The 17,013-nt window shown below is 64.1% G+C and overlaps 1 protein-coding gene across 2 annotated transcripts in view; it reads right to left on the bottom strand.

The window, feature by feature from the left end:
• The window catches only part of PPP2R2C (protein phosphatase 2 regulatory subunit Bgamma), a 73,366-nt gene that overhangs the window by 11,420 nt on the left and 44,933 nt on the right, over positions 1 to 17,013 (bottom strand). For both annotated transcript variants that reach the window (XM_037530159.2, XM_037530158.2), the window contains exons 2-6: positions 14,717 to 14,814; positions 12,826 to 12,991; positions 11,981 to 12,093; positions 9,571 to 9,748; positions 1,069 to 1,233 (exon numbers count right to left, since the gene is read on the bottom strand). In XM_037530159.2, coding sequence (XP_037386056.1) covers positions 1,069 to 1,233; positions 9,571 to 9,748; positions 11,981 to 12,093; positions 12,826 to 12,991; positions 14,717 to 14,814 — 720 coding nt within the window. The remainder of the gene's footprint in view (positions 1 to 1,068; positions 1,234 to 9,570; positions 9,749 to 11,980; positions 12,094 to 12,825; positions 12,992 to 14,716; positions 14,815 to 17,013) is intronic.

Genomic DNA, 17,013 nt, shown 5'->3' with positions numbered 1-17,013 from the left:
CAAAGCCTCCAAATTATCCTTTCACCTGCGAGGACCGACCGTGAACCCACCCAGTCTGGGATGGTTGCAAAACTGCACTTTTCTCCCCGCTGTCTCCATAAACGCTTCTGCATTTGCGCAAACACTTCCCGGTGGCAGCGCTGCCCCGGCCTCCCGGGGCGAGCACAGTGGCCAGAAGTAGCGGTATGCCCCCCTTCCAGCCTCTGCCCTGCAAAACAGACCTCCACATGATGGGGCAGGCATTGGCCCGCTCTGGAAAAAAGCTAATGTTTCCCGCACCCTTGGGAGAGGGATGAGAGGCCGACGTAGTGCTGTCGCCGAAAACCAAGTTCCACACCTGGCACTTTGAGTGGGGCTGGTTCTCCTGGCGCTCCTGCACCCCGGGCTGTGACAGCCTCTGCCCAGAACCTCGCCCAGGTGCCCAGTGACTGCGCCCCAGGTGAATGACAACCGTGCAAAAGCCAAGGTGGGCTCTGTGCTCCCTCAGCCACCGAAGAACGTCACTAGAAACGCGTGGGGCCCACGAGGCCAACAGCCCCTCCACGCCCGCCTCCCCGCGACACGCTCTGATGCAGGCTGGGCGCCCACAGTCGACACAGACACGTGCAGAGACGGGGACAGCGGCGCTCTCGAGTCCCACACCCAGGGCTCCCAGGCAGGGACATCCTGCCCGTCGCAGGTGCAACGAGGCCTGGCGGGTCTCCGCAGAGCCTGGACGAGCCGGAGAAGAGCAGCAGCAGATGCAGGGGCGGAGCCGGCCCAGGAGGGAGGTGGAGCTGGAGGCCTCAGCCTGAGCTCCCAGGGGTCCCCTGGGGAAGAGTCAGCCCTTGGCTTCCCTGCAAGACTCTGATAAAGCCCCTCCCGGGCAGACTGGCGGCCACTCATCCATCCATCCATCCATCCCAGGCCCCGCGTCTATACCAGGACAGACTTGGAGGCGCCCCGGCCAGCCCAGAATGCACCCAGGCCAGGCCTCCCACCCGCGGCCCCCTACCGAGTGAAGCCCAGCCCCCACCCCCACCGCGCCCGGCGTGGCCGGACCCCGCATCCCCACCGTGGAGCACTTACGCTTGGAGTGCTTGTCGCACAGGGCGGCCGCCCGCATGTCGCAGAGGCGCAGGGAGCCCTTGCTGCTGCTGTAGACGAAGAGGTTGCAGTGGTGCGGGTGGAACTCCGAGGCGGTGATCACCTCCGTCAGGTCCTCCATGTTGGCCGGCTTGATGTCCACGATGTCTGGGTGGCCCGGTCAAGGAAGGGGCACAGTGGGAGGGCACCTGGCTGCTCTGCCACCCGGAGCCCCAAGACCCATGGTCTCCCGGCTGCCCTCCCACCACGTCTGAGCCCCCCTCCAACACCTGCCCCCACCCACCCGCTGCAGACCTGTTGCTCCCCTGGGGCCTGCGCACTGTCCCCACCGGCTGACTCGCCAGCCCCTCCTGACCTCCGTCCGCTCCCATCAGTGACCCGAGGCGGATGGCGGCTTGCGAGCCTCCCCCACGGGGTGCCAAGCAGATGCGGGGAGTGTTCATGGAGTGCCCAGGCGTGCTGGGCCGTGTGGGCTCTTGGTGGTCGATTTCAGCCCTGCGGTCACTCCAAAGCCCATCAGAGCCACGTGCATGGACATGGCCGCCTCCCGCCCCGCTCTGCCCACCTTCCCTGCTCGCTCTGTCCTCTCTGACAGCAACACCCTCGGTGTCCCCGGCCCTGGGGTCTGCGCCTGCCCTGCCGCCTCCCTTCACCTGCAGGTGGTCCTGGAGTCGGGGGTCAGGGGTTCGGCCTCAGCTCTGCCGCCCCCCTGGCTGTGCGGCCTGGGAATCCCCCGGCTCCCCAGGCCTCGGTTTCCACATCTGTGGAACGAGCCAACAGACCGAAGTCGGGGTTCGTGCCCGCACGGCACAGAGCCAGGGGCGCCGGCCGCCCTCCCGGGCTTCGGCCGCCTGGAAACCCCGCGGAGGCCGCCCCGCCCGCCCCGCGCCCCCCCCCCCCCCGGTTGCTCCCCGTCTCGGCAGGGGAGGCATTTCGGGCCCTAAACAGAGGACGTCGGCGTCAGGGAGGCCGGGCTGGCGCTTGAGCTCGGGGCGCGGGGGGCCCCGGGGTCCCCGAGGCATGGGGGGACGGCAGCGCCGCCGGACAGCTGGTTTCCCGGGAAACCGCGGCTTTGGTGCGAAAAAGCAGAAATGAGTCACGAAAGTCACGGTTTCCGGGAGCGCCCCCCTCGCACCCCGAGTCTGCGGAGGCGCCCGCGTGCCCGGGGCGGCCTCCTGCCCGTGAACTCGAGCCGCACGGGGGTCCGCAGCGGGAGGGCCAGGGGCACAGCACCCCACACACCGCGGCGCCCCGAGGCTGCAGCCCCGCCCGGCACCGCAGGCCCCGGCACCCACGGAGACCGCAGCCCGGGCCCCCACGGGCAGGCCAAGGGCTGGGGGCGGGGCTGGGGCGGGGCTGGGAGGCAGCTGGAGGCGGGGCTGGGGGCGGGGCTAGGAGGCAGGGATTAGAGGGGGGTGGGGCGGGGCTTGGAGGGCTGGGCGGGATTTAGAGGTGCTGGGCGGGGCTTGTAGGGGCTGGGGCGGGGCTGGAGGCAGGGATTAGAGGGGGCTGGGGGCGGGGCTTGGAGGGGCTGGGGCGGGATTTAGATGGGCTGGAGGCGGGGCTTGGAGGGGCTGGGGCGGGATTTAGATGGGCTGGAGGCGGGGCTGGGGCGGGGCTTAGAGGGGGCTGGGGCGGGGCTGGAGGGGCTGGGTTGGGGTGGAGGGGCTGCCTCCCCGCTTGACTGCCCCGCGCAGCAGATTCTCTCCAGGGCGCCGCCTGAGTGTCCCCAAACATGTCCATCGCCCAGTCCCCAGCGACCAAAAGTGACCCATTTGAGGGTCTTTGCAGATGAAACGAAGCCTCTGGAGGAGACTCAGACCCCAGCCCAGGACTACTGTCCTTTCAGGAGACAGGGAGGAAACGCAGAGATGGGGGACAGGAGGGGCGCCCACCAGAAGCCAGAGCAGGGCGCAGTAAGAGCCCCCCGAGCCTCCAGAGGCGCACAGGCCTGCGAACCTCTCCCTGGAAGGGGGAGGGTCTCTGCTTTTGCCCCTTTGTGGGCACTTGTTACGGTGACCACAGGATACTGAGACGCCCAGGCCCCCGGGGCTGGGACAGGAGGCGGGCATGGCGCTGCACACACCTCCCTGCGTCCCCCGAGAGGCTTCCTTCTCTACCCGGGTCTATGCTCGTGGCTCCTCCCACCACTACCACGCTAGGAACTGGGGTACTTCTGGGCTTTCCTTCTCTTTCTGTGGCCAACCAGCCTCCAAGTCCTGGGGCTTTTCACCCCAGGATTCCTCTGCTCTGCCCCTCTGCCCAGGCCATCTCTGGCCCAGAGGGAGCTCCTGCCTCCAGCCCCCCAACCTCCAGCCAGAGTGAACCTCTCAGCCAGGGCTTGGGTCTCACCTGCTACTCTGCTCTGCGGCTGGCTTCCCCACTGTCCACAGTTATGCCTTGGTGGCCGCTCGAGGCCGGTCCCCCGCCCACCCTCACATACTCCTCCCTCCCCACCCTCCAGCCACATCCGACACTTTGAAGTTTCTGGAACATTCTAGGGTATTCTCCCCTGAATGCTGAGGCAATCTGTTCATCCTCTCAGAGATCACCTCCTCGGGCTCATCTGTTGTCCCCCCACCTCAGGGGCCAGCACTAGGGCAGGGACCCCTGCCTGAATCACCTCTGTGCCCCCCACTCCTCGCACACAGCCTGCATGAACAAACACGGACGAGAGGGTCCTGAACCTTCCTGCAAGAACAGTCCTTCCAACCAGAAAGGCTGTCCATTCACGTGCCCCCGCCCCAGCCCAGAAGCAGAAGGTGGCCGATGCTGGCCGGCTCCTCAGCTCCATGGCCACCCCAGCAGCAGGCTGTCCTCAGAACCAGGGGGCCGTGGTTGCAGATCCGCCCTCTCTGGGAGTGACTGCACCTGCACGCAGTACTCAGTGCCCCACGCGTCAGCATCCCAGGGCCAGCTGCGTGCTCGCTGGACTGGCTGGTGTTCTTGGCAAGCTGGTCACTGAGAATGGGCAGGGGTCCAGGGAGAAGAAGGATGCAGATTTGGGCTCCATCGATTTAACAGCGCAAAGCATGGCTTATCCAGATGTCTCGGCAGGAGTCCGCTCTCAGGATGCGGAAAGTCGTTACCATGGCAACCAGGCAGTCACAGGAGGGATGGAGGAGGCAGCTCCGCCTAGGGCCACACCATGAGGGGTCTCTCAAGGCTCCCCAGGGGCGCCAGGTGTGGAGGTGCCCACAGGCCCCCTGTATAGTCTTGGGGGGTGGCCAGCAAAGGTGCTATTTTCAGCAAATTTTCTCCAAGAGGTGACCTGGGTATGATCCTGAGCCGTAAGCAAGGCCAAACCACGTCAGAACTTACAGGAGGGTTCCTGGCAACGTGTGCCTCCGTAGAGATTTATGGGAGCCGCCAGAGCAAATGCCACAGGTGGGTGGCATAAGCCATAGGAGGTGACCTTCTGGGGGCTGGATATCCAAGATGGGGCTGTAGCAGGGCTGGTTCCCCAGGGCCTCCTCCTGGGCACTGGACCCCATCCTCTCCCGTGAGCCTCTGTGGGCATCTGTGTCCTGATCTCCTCTCCGTAGTATGGATCGGGGTCCACCCTAGTGGCCCCACTTCGCCTTCATCACCTCTTTAAAAGCCCAATCTCCAAATACAGTCACATTCCGAGGGGGTGATGGACAGCCCCGGGGGAGGGGAGCTCGGGTCAGCCCTAGAGCGTCCTTCCCGTCTCCACTCAAGATCTTATCAACCAGCCTGGCCCGATCCCACAAGTGGAGGAGAATCCAGACGCAGGGCTGTGTGTGTGTGGGGGGGCCAATCTGCGTGCCCACTCAGTGCCCCGGGAGCCCAGGCTGCTTCCCTGTGAGCCAGCCCACCAGCCAGCCTGGGCGATCCCTAAATTCTCAGGCAGGGAGGAATGCACTGAGTCCCACCTCCCAAAGACCCAGGCTTGACAGTGCACCCACGAGACAGCTGTGTGACCTCTGGGGAACTTCTCAACCCCTCTGTGCCGCGCTCCTCGTCTGCAGAGTGGGCTGACGCGGCCTGCTCCGCGGGGCTGCCGTGAGGATTTAGAGATGACGCGTGACCGAGCACAGGCACGGGCCGGCGCTCTTAGCAACGGTCACAGCCAGTTAAGTGAGAATCAGTCTTTTCTTGCTTGGAAAAAACATGAAGTCAAGCAGATTGCAAAGGTGCAATGTTCGTCATCCTGGAAGGTCCCCGGGGCTGTGCAGGCTGTATGCCTGCAGGTCTAAGAGCTGGCAGGGAGGCGAGGTGGGGCGGAGCCAGACGCACAGCACTGGTTCGTTCTTGCAGCTCTGAGAAGGGGGAAAACAGACCCTGTCCTGACTACTCCAGGCTCCTAGTGCAGGAGGGAGCCCAGACGCCAGTCTCTGGACTGATGCCCCAGGGGAGGCACACAGAGGCGCATGCGGGGGTGTGTAAGGAGCCCCTGAGCGGCCTGCAGGTGGGGAAGGGCCCTCCGGGCAGAGGCGTAAAACTGAAGCCTCGGATGAGCAGGAGAGCCAGGGTAGGTGTGGGGGGGCGTATGGCTGAGGACCTGCAGGGGCAGGTGCTGGCATCCATGAGGAATAGGAGGTAGGAGACAGGGCTCCGGCAGGGATCAGGGCGTCTTCATCAGAAGTATGTTCTGGAAATGCCATGGGGCCCGGCAGGAGGGATCTGAGCCCCGGAGCTGCACGCCCATTGTTGGAGGGGCTGCGGGCAGCATCATATATTGTTGCACATGTTGCAGAAATCCGTTCGGTGTGAAAAACACTCGCTTCCCTCACTATCTAAAGCAGGGGCCAGAAAAGCACGTCCTTGGAGCTGGTTGGGGTCTGGATGCCGGCTGGGAGAGCAGGTGCAGTCTGAGTCCATGCCAGTGGGGGCAGCGACAGCACCGCCCAGTGAGCTGTTGGGCACCCGCTGCAGGGACATCCTGCTGGAGCTGCAGCCCGAGCACCAGTCACAGGGGCCAGCGGGGGTGGGGGGCACGGAATGGGTGTCTGCCTGGCTCAGGGCCTGGCCTGTGGAGGGCGCAGTCCTGTGCTCTCTGCATCCCCGCCCCGAGAACAAGCCAGGCCCACGGGCAGCCCCATGCAGGGGCAGCCTTGGCGCCTCCTGCCTGCAGGCCGCCCCAGCATCCAGCCCAGCGTGGGACCTGCCCTGCACACGGGAATTAGAAATTTGTTCCAGACCAAGGCTTGGTGGGCTGCCAGCTTCCACCATGAGAAATGGCTCAAGGGGGAGAAAAATCAATGGAACCATCTTTAAAATTCTCCAGGTGCTAAAAATAAAGCAGCCGTACATCAGCTGAGGTGTCCTGTGCCATTTGTTACCCTTAAGACGCATCCAACTTGAGAAAAATCACGCAGCGCTGCCTGACAATCTCAAAATGTTGGTACTGAGGCACGTGAGAGGTGGTTCAAACAGATGTTGACACGGCACCAGGGGAACGGAGCTTTAGCGATCAGGAGAGAGGCGGGGGTTTGATGGCGAACACTGGAGGGGCTGTTGTTTCAGAGGAAGAGAACCCCGGCCAATTGTAGGCCCTCTGTGGAAATCATCTCTTTACTCCTGACAAACAAGCATCCTACGACGAGGACTCCGGCCCGCTTTACAAAACTCATGGAAATTGGCCCCGGGGGTTAAGCCACAAAGCCGAGCTCAGTTCCCTAAGCCGGGCTCCTGGTCAGCGTCTGTGCCTGGGGTCCCGGCTTTCCTGGGATGGCCACATCTGAGACCCCACGAACTAAGCTGACCAGCGCCCCAAAGCCCCCACCCGCCCCAGTGCAGGCATTGTAAGCACGCCAGTGGGGGCCCTGCATCGCGTGCTGGGGGTGCAAAGGGCTCCGGCTGCTGCTGATCACAGGGCTTCACCAGAATATGGGGGAAGTGGTCACATGAACGGACAAGGAAAGCCAGCCCGGGAGGGGGCAGAGTGGGCAGAGCAGAGGTGACCGCGCGGAAGGGACTGTGGGCCAGTGGGGTCATCCAGGCTGTCGGGGGAAGGAACAGAGAAGGTGGGCACTGCCCCGAAACATGAAGCCCGGGGACTGAGGCCAGGCCAGCCCAACGTGCAGTCCCAGGGGAGGTGGGCGAGGCCGGTCACCAGGAATCCACTGGGGGACTCGGACTTCCCCACAAGCTGCGGGGCAGCCAGTGGCGGCTCTCAGCAGGGGGCCCACGTGGTCACACCGGGGTTCCCATGGGCTGGGCCGGCGCCATCCACACGGTGCGGACAGGACAGGCGCGGCCCGAGCCTTTGGTGGGGAAGGCCAGGCGGGCATGACTGGACACTGGAAAGGGCCTGGTGCCTCTTTCTACTTGTGGGTGTGGAAGAGGACGGAGGCTGGGGGTTGGGCCATAGGGGCACCCCACGGCGGCGCAGCTCGGGTCCCAGGAGGCTCCCGCGCTCCACTCAGAGCTGCTGAGCCTGCCATGCGCAGGGAGGGGCTCTTGTGGCAAAATGGCCGGACAGCGCCCAGATTCCTCCCTTATTAAAAATGTTTTCCTTCTAAAATCTTTGCTAGAAACCAATTTTGCTTAAGTGGAAAGTGTCAGCGCTTGGCCACAGGAGACGGTGATGGAGCCGCAGAAAACGTCGGGGGCCTTGAGAGCATCAGGACACGGCGCGGCACGGGGAGCAGGGGCCCGATGGGTGGGAGCCCCCGTCCAGACCCAGGCCCCACCCGCTGCGCGCGCAGGCTGCCGGCCCCGGGCCTCCTCAGGTGGCTCAGAACTGTCCCCATCTGACAGCTGGGACCCCCCAAGCGGTTCTTGCTCAAAGGGGCTCACCACTGCGTGATTCCCCAGCTCAGCGTGGAGTTGCGGCCGCCTCACTGGTGCCCTCCCGTGCTGGAGATGAAACGCCCTTTCCAATGACTCAGCGGATACCAGGCCCACCCTCGCACCTGCACCCACAGCGACACCGTCTCTCTGCCCGAAGGCTGGCCACGTGCAAGGTGGCGCCCTGAGAGTGGATCTAATCGGGGGGACCCCCAAAGCCCCACAGCCCCTGGACACGCCCCAGCTCCTTCCATCTGCCTAATTGGTCCTCAGGCTCCGCCAGCGAGAGCCACCTTGAGTCCCGAGCTTTCTGCAAGAGGCCCATGCCCTATCTCGGCCAAGTGACAACGCGTTTCCACAAGATCAGACGCCACACGCAGGCTCAACACAGCCACACGGCAGGATCGCAGCCAGAGCTGCAGGCTTCCAGGCGAGCCCCGCTCCCCGGCGGCCCCTGGCCGCTGGCCCGCGCCCGGCCTGCTTCTAGGGCGGGGTACCCTTCACACTGCTGCACCATCAGCACGTCTGCAGGCCCCTGGGCACGCTCTCCACCTGCACTGTTTCCCAGTGACCACCCACAGTCCAGGCTCCAAGTGACACGTGGCCAGTGGCCGCCACACTGTCCACACTCCCACTATCACAGGAGGCCCCTGACCGGGCTGGCGGGATGCACGGCCCCTTGGGCTTGGGGTATGGGACACGCTTTATCTCCACACATGGTGGCGAAATTACACTCCCTTTCAAATGCATTTATTAAAATAAAGCCTCTTGATTTAAAGAAAACTAGGAGAGCCTGGGAAAGGACACCTGGGTGCAGGTGCAGCTTGGGCAGGGGGTGAATAACGCTCCCTTGGGGACCCAGGCCCCAGGAGAGTTCACACCACACCTGCAGGCTGATGCTGCCACCCCTACAGCCCTGCTCGCTCACACGCCCTCCTGCTCCCCCAAGTTCTCGGCAGCTGTCCTGACTGAGCCTCCCCCTTGGCCCTCCCTGGGGGCCCGAGCTGCCCCGGGCCACAGCAGGGGTGCCCCCCGCACAGTGGCTGCTGGCCTCCCTTACTCTCAGTCCCTCAGGCCATCAGCATGCCTCTTTCTCTCCCTGGAAACCCCCAGACTGTGCTCTCCTGCTCCCCGACTCCCTCCCAGTCCTGGTTTCTGCTGAGGGACAAGCCCCCCCTCACTCCTCTTCCCACAACACACCTGGGCACATAACTGCTCTGCAGAAGAGTGGGCTTAGCAAGCTGCCCGCGCTGTCCCTGGCCACCCTGTTCAGCCAGGCCTGGGCCCTCCCTGGGGGAGGCCCCTGTTTCAACAGTTCTCTCCTCGCCCGTCAGTGTGGCCTGGCTCCATCCTGCTACCCTGAGCTCACAGACACAGGGGACACCCCACCAATGACTCTGGCCAGCTGGGCTCTGACACCGGTGGTCACTCTGGGCACTGGGGGGACCCCAGGGTAGATTCATCCCCTTCGGGTCCCAGGAAGAGGGCCCAGAGGGACCTGGGGCTTTCCACCAGGTGGGCCCCGTGACCCCTCCCGGTGAGGCCCCAGGACGACGGCCATGATGACCACCTGGAGGAGGCGCGGGGTTTTCACAACAAAACTCAGCCCGACCCTGGCGCGGGCCTCACTCACACTCCACGGGCAGGTTCTTACTGCAGAGGGTGCGGAGCAGAGCCCAGGCCCACTGGCCGAGCCCCAGGCAGCCGTGGCGCCGCCAGGCAGGATACTGAAGCTCCTGTCGGTGATGGCCAGGTGCCACAGGTTGATGCGGAGGTCGTCGGCCGACATGTAGGTCTCGCAGTCGCTGTTGACCGAGATGGAGTTGATGTGGTAGGTGTGGCCGTTGGCGAAGACCCTGCGTGGGCTCACCTCCACCATCAGGTCCATGGGCTTCAGCACGGGCACCTGCAGGGAGGCGAGCGTCAGGGCAGGCCCCTGGCCCACAGCTGCGGCAGGGAGGGCGCCGGTCGGTGTCCAAAGCCAGGGCCCGGACGCGCCAGGATCGCGCCCATCACAGCCAGCATCCACCGTGGCCAGCACTCACCGTGGCCAGTGCCCACCAGAGCCAGCGCCCACCACCACTGCAGGAAAGCCCACCTCCTCGGCTTGGCCTCCTGGGATCGGTCCTGAGCCCAGCAGGAGACTGAACAAGGACACCTGGGGCTGTGACGTGATCTCGTTAAGCCTCAGTCTCGTCATCAAAATGGAAGGAGCCCTGGATGTGCTGAGTCACCCGGCTCTGGAGAGGCCTGCAGCCTCGACATCTCACTGGGCTTGGCCCCCCACCCCCACCTTCTGGCAAAAATGATTCCGCCAGGCCTGGACACAGCTACTCACCCATCCCTCCTGCCCACTGCCAAACCAAACCACATTTCAACGCCATTAAATAAAGGAGCAGAGGAGAGCAAAGAATCCTGCCAGGAGCCTTGGGCATTTCATGATAAAACATGCCCCCCCACCCTTCCAGAAGCCAGTCTGGTCAAGGGGAGGGGAAAAGGGACCCACAAACCCTAGGACAGGAGCGTGTAGGATACAAAAGGCCAGAGAACCCCCAGAGGAGGAGAAGGATTTCATCTGGCTTGTGCAGAAGAGTCTTCCCAGTGGTGAAGGCTAATGGGGTTTTAAAGGGTCTACAGGAGTTCTCCAAATAGACAAGGTGGAGAAAGCTGCCCCTGTGGGTTTGTCTGCCACAGCACTGACCACGAGTAGGGGTGACGCCATATCTGTTTCTCTTGGGGGCGGGGTACACTTTGGGGGTGGTACTACCTTGCTCACCCCTGGAACCTGGGGACCTACACAGGGTGGGCACTCAGCTGCCTGCCACGTGAATGGCACAGCGGGAGGGGAAGCTGTCAGGGTTGAGGAAGAGAGGGTGAGACGAGGAGGAAGTAAGGTACGAGGGAGACAAGGAGCGCCGGTGTCCTGTCCCCACATCTCCTCTAGTCTGTATACCGTTCGGTGCTGGAACTTGTGTGCCACACAGAGAAATCTCTCAGATGCTGGAGGGAAATAAACAGGCTTCCCGGGGCCAGTGGCTCTGCCCCCAGCACCGGGCACATCATGAGGCCATTGCCGCGTCCCTCCGGCCAGAGGCAGCCTCCTAAGCGATCACGGGGCTGGGGCCGGTACTGCCGCTCTCAGAAGTTAACCGGCGTCCGCTCTGAGCTCATCCGTGCCACCTGCCAGCCACTGGGAGGTCAGCACGTCCGAACATTAATTTTTCTGTCTTGGGAATGACACTGATCACTGCTGCTTATTTATGTCAGCGCACTGGCAGTTGCCCCCACGCCTGCTAAGTCGTTTTAGAAAAAGCCAGCGATGGGCTCCATTGCGCTGGGGGGAAACTGAGGCATGGCGGAGGGCCGCGCTGCAGAGTGGGAGGCGGGTCTGGGGACAGTCTTGGGCCTGAGGGAGGCGCCAACTCCACCCCAGGCCAGGTGCACCAACCTGCTCCCGTCAGGTCAAACAGGGAGGCCGGGTGCCACGTGACGTGGCGTGGCCTTTTAAACCAGCGAGAACATGGAAAGCTGAGACCGCGGCCACCTCCCGCTCCGCCGTGGTGACCCGCACCAGCCCGCCCCAGGAGCCTGGACGCCAAACAACTCAGACCTGATCCCAGCTCAAGCTCGGGGTTTGCTCTACCTCCCAGGGCCTAGAGCAGGCAGCGCACACAGTAGGTGCTCAAGAAGCGTGTGCTGGCTGGACAGCCTGAGCCTGCACCGCGGTCAGCAGCTGGGCAGGCACCGGCGAGGCCCAGCACCGTCCAGGAGCCAGGACGGACGAGGGGCCCCGGGCCTATCTCCCCGCTGAAGGGAGGGGCCCGACCTCTGCGAGCCCTCCCAGCCCCACTAGCCGCCCCGGCCCCGGGAGTCAGGGCCCATCCCCACGTCACACAGTGAAGCAGCCTCAATGGCCAAACGGCTCCAGACCTGAAGACACACAAGAAGAATGTTCCTCCCGGTGACGGGGTTGACAGACAGGGCCTGGACTTTTTCTGCCCCAGCCGGCGCATGACCACCCCACAGTCATCGTGGCCAGGGCGCGGCTGACCCCGGCTCAGCTCCCACAGGTTCCCCAAGCCCGAGAGCCCCTGTCATTCAGTAACGAGCCCACAGGTGCCCCCGCGCCCGCCCTTACCTGCAGCGATGTCACCGTGGACAAGTCCTTGAGTTTCCCTTCCTCATCCTTGAGGTTATAGCCCTCGGGCCTCTTGTCTCGTTCGGTGATCTTCCATAATTTGATAGTTTTATCTTTGAAAATAGCAAAGCCAACAGGACAGGCCTGAGCACCGGCAGCAGGAGCGGGGGCTGCGCTGGTGCCTGGTCTGCCCCTGAGCTCCGCGGCGGCCTGACCAGGGGCCCCGCCCACGGGCGCCGGCCCTCCTCTGCCATCCCCACAGCTGATCAGAGGCTGGGGCTCCTCAAGGAGTCCGCAGCCCTAGGCTGACCTCCAGGGGGGCCGAGCAGCTTCCTGCTTCAGGCCCCGGTGGCAGAAGAGACCCGCTACCTGCGCAGCACCCGGCTCTCCCGCAGCCTCGCTCCCCGGGCCCAGTCCAGAACATCCAGAGTGTCCTCGCGAGCAGCCAGGCTGGCGCGTTTCCTGTGTCGCCTTGGCTAAGCCACGGCCCAGCTGCGAGGGCAGCGTGTGTGGGCGCTGCCTGAGTGTTTCTTAAGTGAGATTAACATTCAGACCCAGAGTCAAGCAGACGGTGCTCCACGCTGCGGGTGGGGTCGTGCAATCAGCTGAAGGGGGGGGCGGGGGACCCCAGGAAGAGGGAGCTCTCCTTGGACTTGAGCTGCACCCTCTGTGCCTCCCTGGCCTCCAGTCTGCCCTGCGGCGTGTGGACTTGCCCAGCCTCTCCAGGGCGCGAGTCAAGGCCCTGAAATAACCCCGTCTCTCTGGGACCACAGCTACATGGATGTGGGTCTACACACACGTGCACACACACATACGCACGCACGCGTGCCCGCGGGGCCGCTCACCGTTGGTGGACAGGAGGGAGTGGGCCGCGTTCTGCTGCGGGAGCCATTTGATCTTGTTGATTTTCTCCTCTATCTCCAGGCTCTTGAGATAGTCGAACTCGGGCTCGTGGCTCTGGAAGGTGCTGTAGACGTCATACTCGCCCTGGCTGTGCGGCGCGTTCTTACTCTGCAAGGGAATCCGAGAAGGGGCTGAGCTCCGGGAGGGCGGGCGGGCCGGGGCTGTCAACCCGCCGAGGGGCCGACCGGCCGTGGTGACCGGCGCCCAGCGGGGCAGCGGGCCCCTCGCCGGGGTCAGAGGAAACTGCACTCTCAGTGGCCAGGGACGTGCTGCGTGCTGGTGGCCAAGCCCAGCTCCCTGGACAGAGGAACAACCGCAGCCAGGCTGGCCCGGGTACGTCAGGCTCCGGCCCTCTCTCTGGTGCGCACCCACCTCCCACCACCCCACAGAGGTCACCTGACTCCCGCTCCCCGAATCCCAGAGCCGCCCTCAAGCCCCGTGCCCGCTCGGCCCGGCTGGAGAACCCGGCACGTTTTACGCAGATTTCACGCTGGGCTGGAACAGGCGGAATGCCAGGCCTGCTCGGAAAACCTGAAAATTCTACATTTTTCCGCAATTCATTTCCTCTCCTGTGACAAAGGTCAGCACGGCCAGAATTAAGAGACGAATTAAAGTAGACCGAGGAAGCTGCCACGGCCCATTTCATTTCTTTCTGCAACGTGGCGAAAAGAGGGCTTGGCTTCGCCGTCCCAGGGGAGTCGCTCAGCCCCTCCGGGGAATCAACCGGCTCCAGGCAGCGCCGTGTGTGGCAGCAGTTTCCACCGTCCACGCTGGCCTGTGTGTCCTTGCCGAGCTGATGCCAACCTCTGAGCCGGTCGCCTTCTCTGTCAGCCGCGTGGCACCGGCACCGGCTTGCCCCAACAGGGCGGAAGGGAGGGAGGATCCTGGGGCCATCCAGGGGGAGTGACACCTTGAGGGGGTCCTCCAGGAAGATGCTGGGCAGAGGAGGACCCCAGAGGATCCCGCAGCTCCTCCCGCCTCCCTCCTGCCATCATCCTCTCTCCTCCGCTCCTCGCTTCCACCCATCCTGTCCTCAGCCTCTAACTCCAGCACGGCTGCCCCCAAGGCGGGTGGTCCACACGGGTGGGCTTCAAGCCCTCCTCTTTGCTCACTAGCTGGGGTCTCCTCCCAGTGCCCTCACCTGTAAAGTGGGGTGTGGGTCCCCATCCTTCAAGGGGGCAACACACAGTGAATGAGAAAAGTATACAGACAAGGTAGCGAGGTGCCTGCACACAGTAGGTGCTCAACAAACAGGGGCCTCTTCATCAAAAAAGGTGCCCCGGAGCAGGTTAGGTTGCTCCAGGTGCCCTAGCCCACCTGGGAGTCTGCTGAACAAGCCCCGTTGGGCCCGAACCCAGGGCAGAGTAAGCCAACCCCGCCAAGGGCCACCGCAGCAGCTGCAGAACACTCGGTCCTCCCACCCGGCTCTGGACGCGTCCTCCCTGCCCCGGCTCCCCGGGCAGCGCCTGCCCGCCCAGCGGAGGACGGCTTAACCGGAGGCTGGGCTCACGCAGCCGTGGTCAGTGAGAGGCTCGGCCCGGGCAGCAGCGGGCTCTGCCTGTCCCGTCGGTCTCTCTGGGGTCCCGGACACAGCCAGCCGTCAGCAGAATCGTTGAGCAGAGGGAACTCGGAAAGCGGTTTTGGAGCCGGCCCGGGGGACCCCTCCCTGGACCCGCCGGGATCCGTCCCCGCGTGCCGGAGCACCCTTCCACCCCGCGCGGGGGGCCAGCGGGGAGGCTGGCAGTTCCTTAGAGAGGAGGAGACGCAGCCCCAGGAGGGTGCTGCTCAACAGTGGGGTTGGGCCCCCCACCACCCCGGCAGGCCCCGCCGCACCTCTGGTTCCCGCTGGAAGATGACCACGCGGCCACCCTTGTCGCCCGTGGCCAGCAGCTCTCCGGTGTGGTTGAACTCGACGGTGGAGATGATATCGGCTGGAAGGAAGGAGACAGGAAGGCGCGCGTCAGGGCGCGGGCACGGAGTTGAGCGCACAGCCCGCCCTCGCTCCCGGGGCCCCACGCCCCCACTGGGCTGGTCACCACGGGGCAGCAGGAGCCCGAGGGGCGGGGCTGGTCGGGGTCCCCTCCGGCCCCTGCCTGCTGGCTTTGGACAGAGGCCTGCTCGTGGGCCAGGCACACCGTCTCTCCCCGCCGCCCCTCCCTGCTCCCGCTGCTCCTTCCGGGGCAGTTTGGGGCTTCCTCACGCGGACCTCAGTCTGACACTGACTCAGTTCTGGGGCCACGGAGACCAACTGCACCCCTCCCTGCCCAAGCCCCCAATTCTGCGTGCAGGGACGGCCCCAATTCCGCACACATCTGGCCCGGGCTTGCAGGCCGCCAGCCCTGCCCCAGGATGCAGCACGTGATTCTCTCCAGACCCGGAGCTGACCCTCCTCCCGGTGGCCCCAGGCGGCGGCTTTGCCTGCTCCTGCCCCAGATTCTGCTCTCCTTACAGCCAACAGGGCCATGATCACCTCCTAAGTCATGGGGTGTCTTTACTCAAAACCCACCAAGGACCCCAACACCAAACCCTGATCCCTCCCCAGCCCCAGGCTGCAGACGCCCCATCTCGGTGGCAGCGGCCCCACCCGTCCCCGGCTGGGGAGCCAAGCCCTGGAGTTTCCCTGACCTGCCCAGTCCTCGACCACACCCAGTGCTGCCCCAGGAATGCACAGCCACCCCCACATGGGGACAGCTGTTGCAGGCGCCTGATGGGTTTGGCTTTCTCCCTGCCCAGGGGCAAGCTGACCTCACATGCACCCGGAGAGGAACCACCCCCAAGCCCGGGTGGTCTGAAGCTTGAGGGAGGTGGGATCTGCGGCCCCAGGGAGGCCGCCCGGAGCCCAGATCCTCCCCCTCTCCCGCACCTGCTCACAGACTGGGCTCTGCCCCGCACCTGACCGGGGAGCCACCTCCCTCCCCCCAGGACCTTGGCTCTGTGATCTGCACTGGCCTGGGGTACACAACAGACACACTGCCAGCCTGCGCCTCCAGAGTGCCCGGCAGGACCTGACCAGGCTAGCCAGGGAGCGGGCGGCAAGCACAGCAGAGCCACCCCACCACGGCGGCCCCGGCAGGGCCCAGGTCACCCACCCGCACGCCCAAGCCCGCCTAGCGCGCAGGAACCGGCGGGGCCAGGTAAGGGTGATTATTGCTGAGTGCCAGGGCGCGTCACGCTCCACAGCCCCATGGACACAAGTGACTCTCGCCCCAGCCGCGCCACCCACCGCGCTCCAGACCCAGCTCCTCGCTCTCTCTGAGAAGTGCCAGTCACCTTTGGTTTCAGGACCCGTTCCCCACATGGGGGCATCCACTGCCCATCAGTAAGCGCCCTGTGAGCCCCATCAAAGGCGCTCTGGCCCCGCACTGCCGCCGAGCCACAGGCCAACACGAGCCACAGGCCAACACGGGCTCCGTGTGAAGGAGAGAGGCGGCTCAGAGCCAGGCAGGAGCACGGCTCGTCAACTCCAGGACCAGAGGGAAGAAGCCGTGGGAACACGTGAATGCGGCGGAGCGTGGGGTGCAGGGTGGGCACCCTGCCTGCCACCGAGGCCCGTGGGCACCTGCCCAGGCCCAGGAGAGCCATGTGCCGGAGCCGCGCCAGCCGTGCGGCCCCCCGTGGCCCTGTCCTGTTACTTCCTATGAGCACCCCTCCGGGGAAAAGGCCAGGGTATAAAACCGCAAGTAAAATGTTTTTTAATTATATAGACCAGTGATCACAGGCGGGCTAAACAGCAAACAAGCTGGGCAGAGAAGCCCGGAGGATCCTCACCCTCTTTAGAGAGGCAGCTTTCGGGGGCTAGGAAGGAAGAGCTATTTCCTCCCTGCGACTTTTCTAGATTCTCTGCCATGCATGTATTTTTAATAGCGCTCGTGCGGTGTAATTGATATACACAATGCACATGTTTAATGTATACAACTTAATGAGTTTGGATATATGCATAATGTATATTATTTTTACGATGGAAAAATAACAATGCCATTAAATTTAAATGCCAACGCAACCATTGTACCCAGAGCAATTGCCATCCATAAATGTTGGGCGGTTACCACAGTAACAGACACCAGCGTCTACGGGCAATTTACAATTTATATGTCAGTCTCCTATCCCCGGCCTCCTCTGAGCCTCATGCT

Source organism: Talpa occidentalis, unplaced genomic scaffold, assembly GCF_014898055.3.
Source record: "Talpa occidentalis isolate TD23 unplaced genomic scaffold, MPIMG_talOcc4v2.1 talOcc4.6, whole genome shotgun sequence".
Taxonomy (NCBI): Eukaryota; Metazoa; Chordata; class Mammalia; order Eulipotyphla; family Talpidae; genus Talpa; species Talpa occidentalis.
This window is presented reverse-complemented; position numbering and strand designations above follow the sequence as displayed.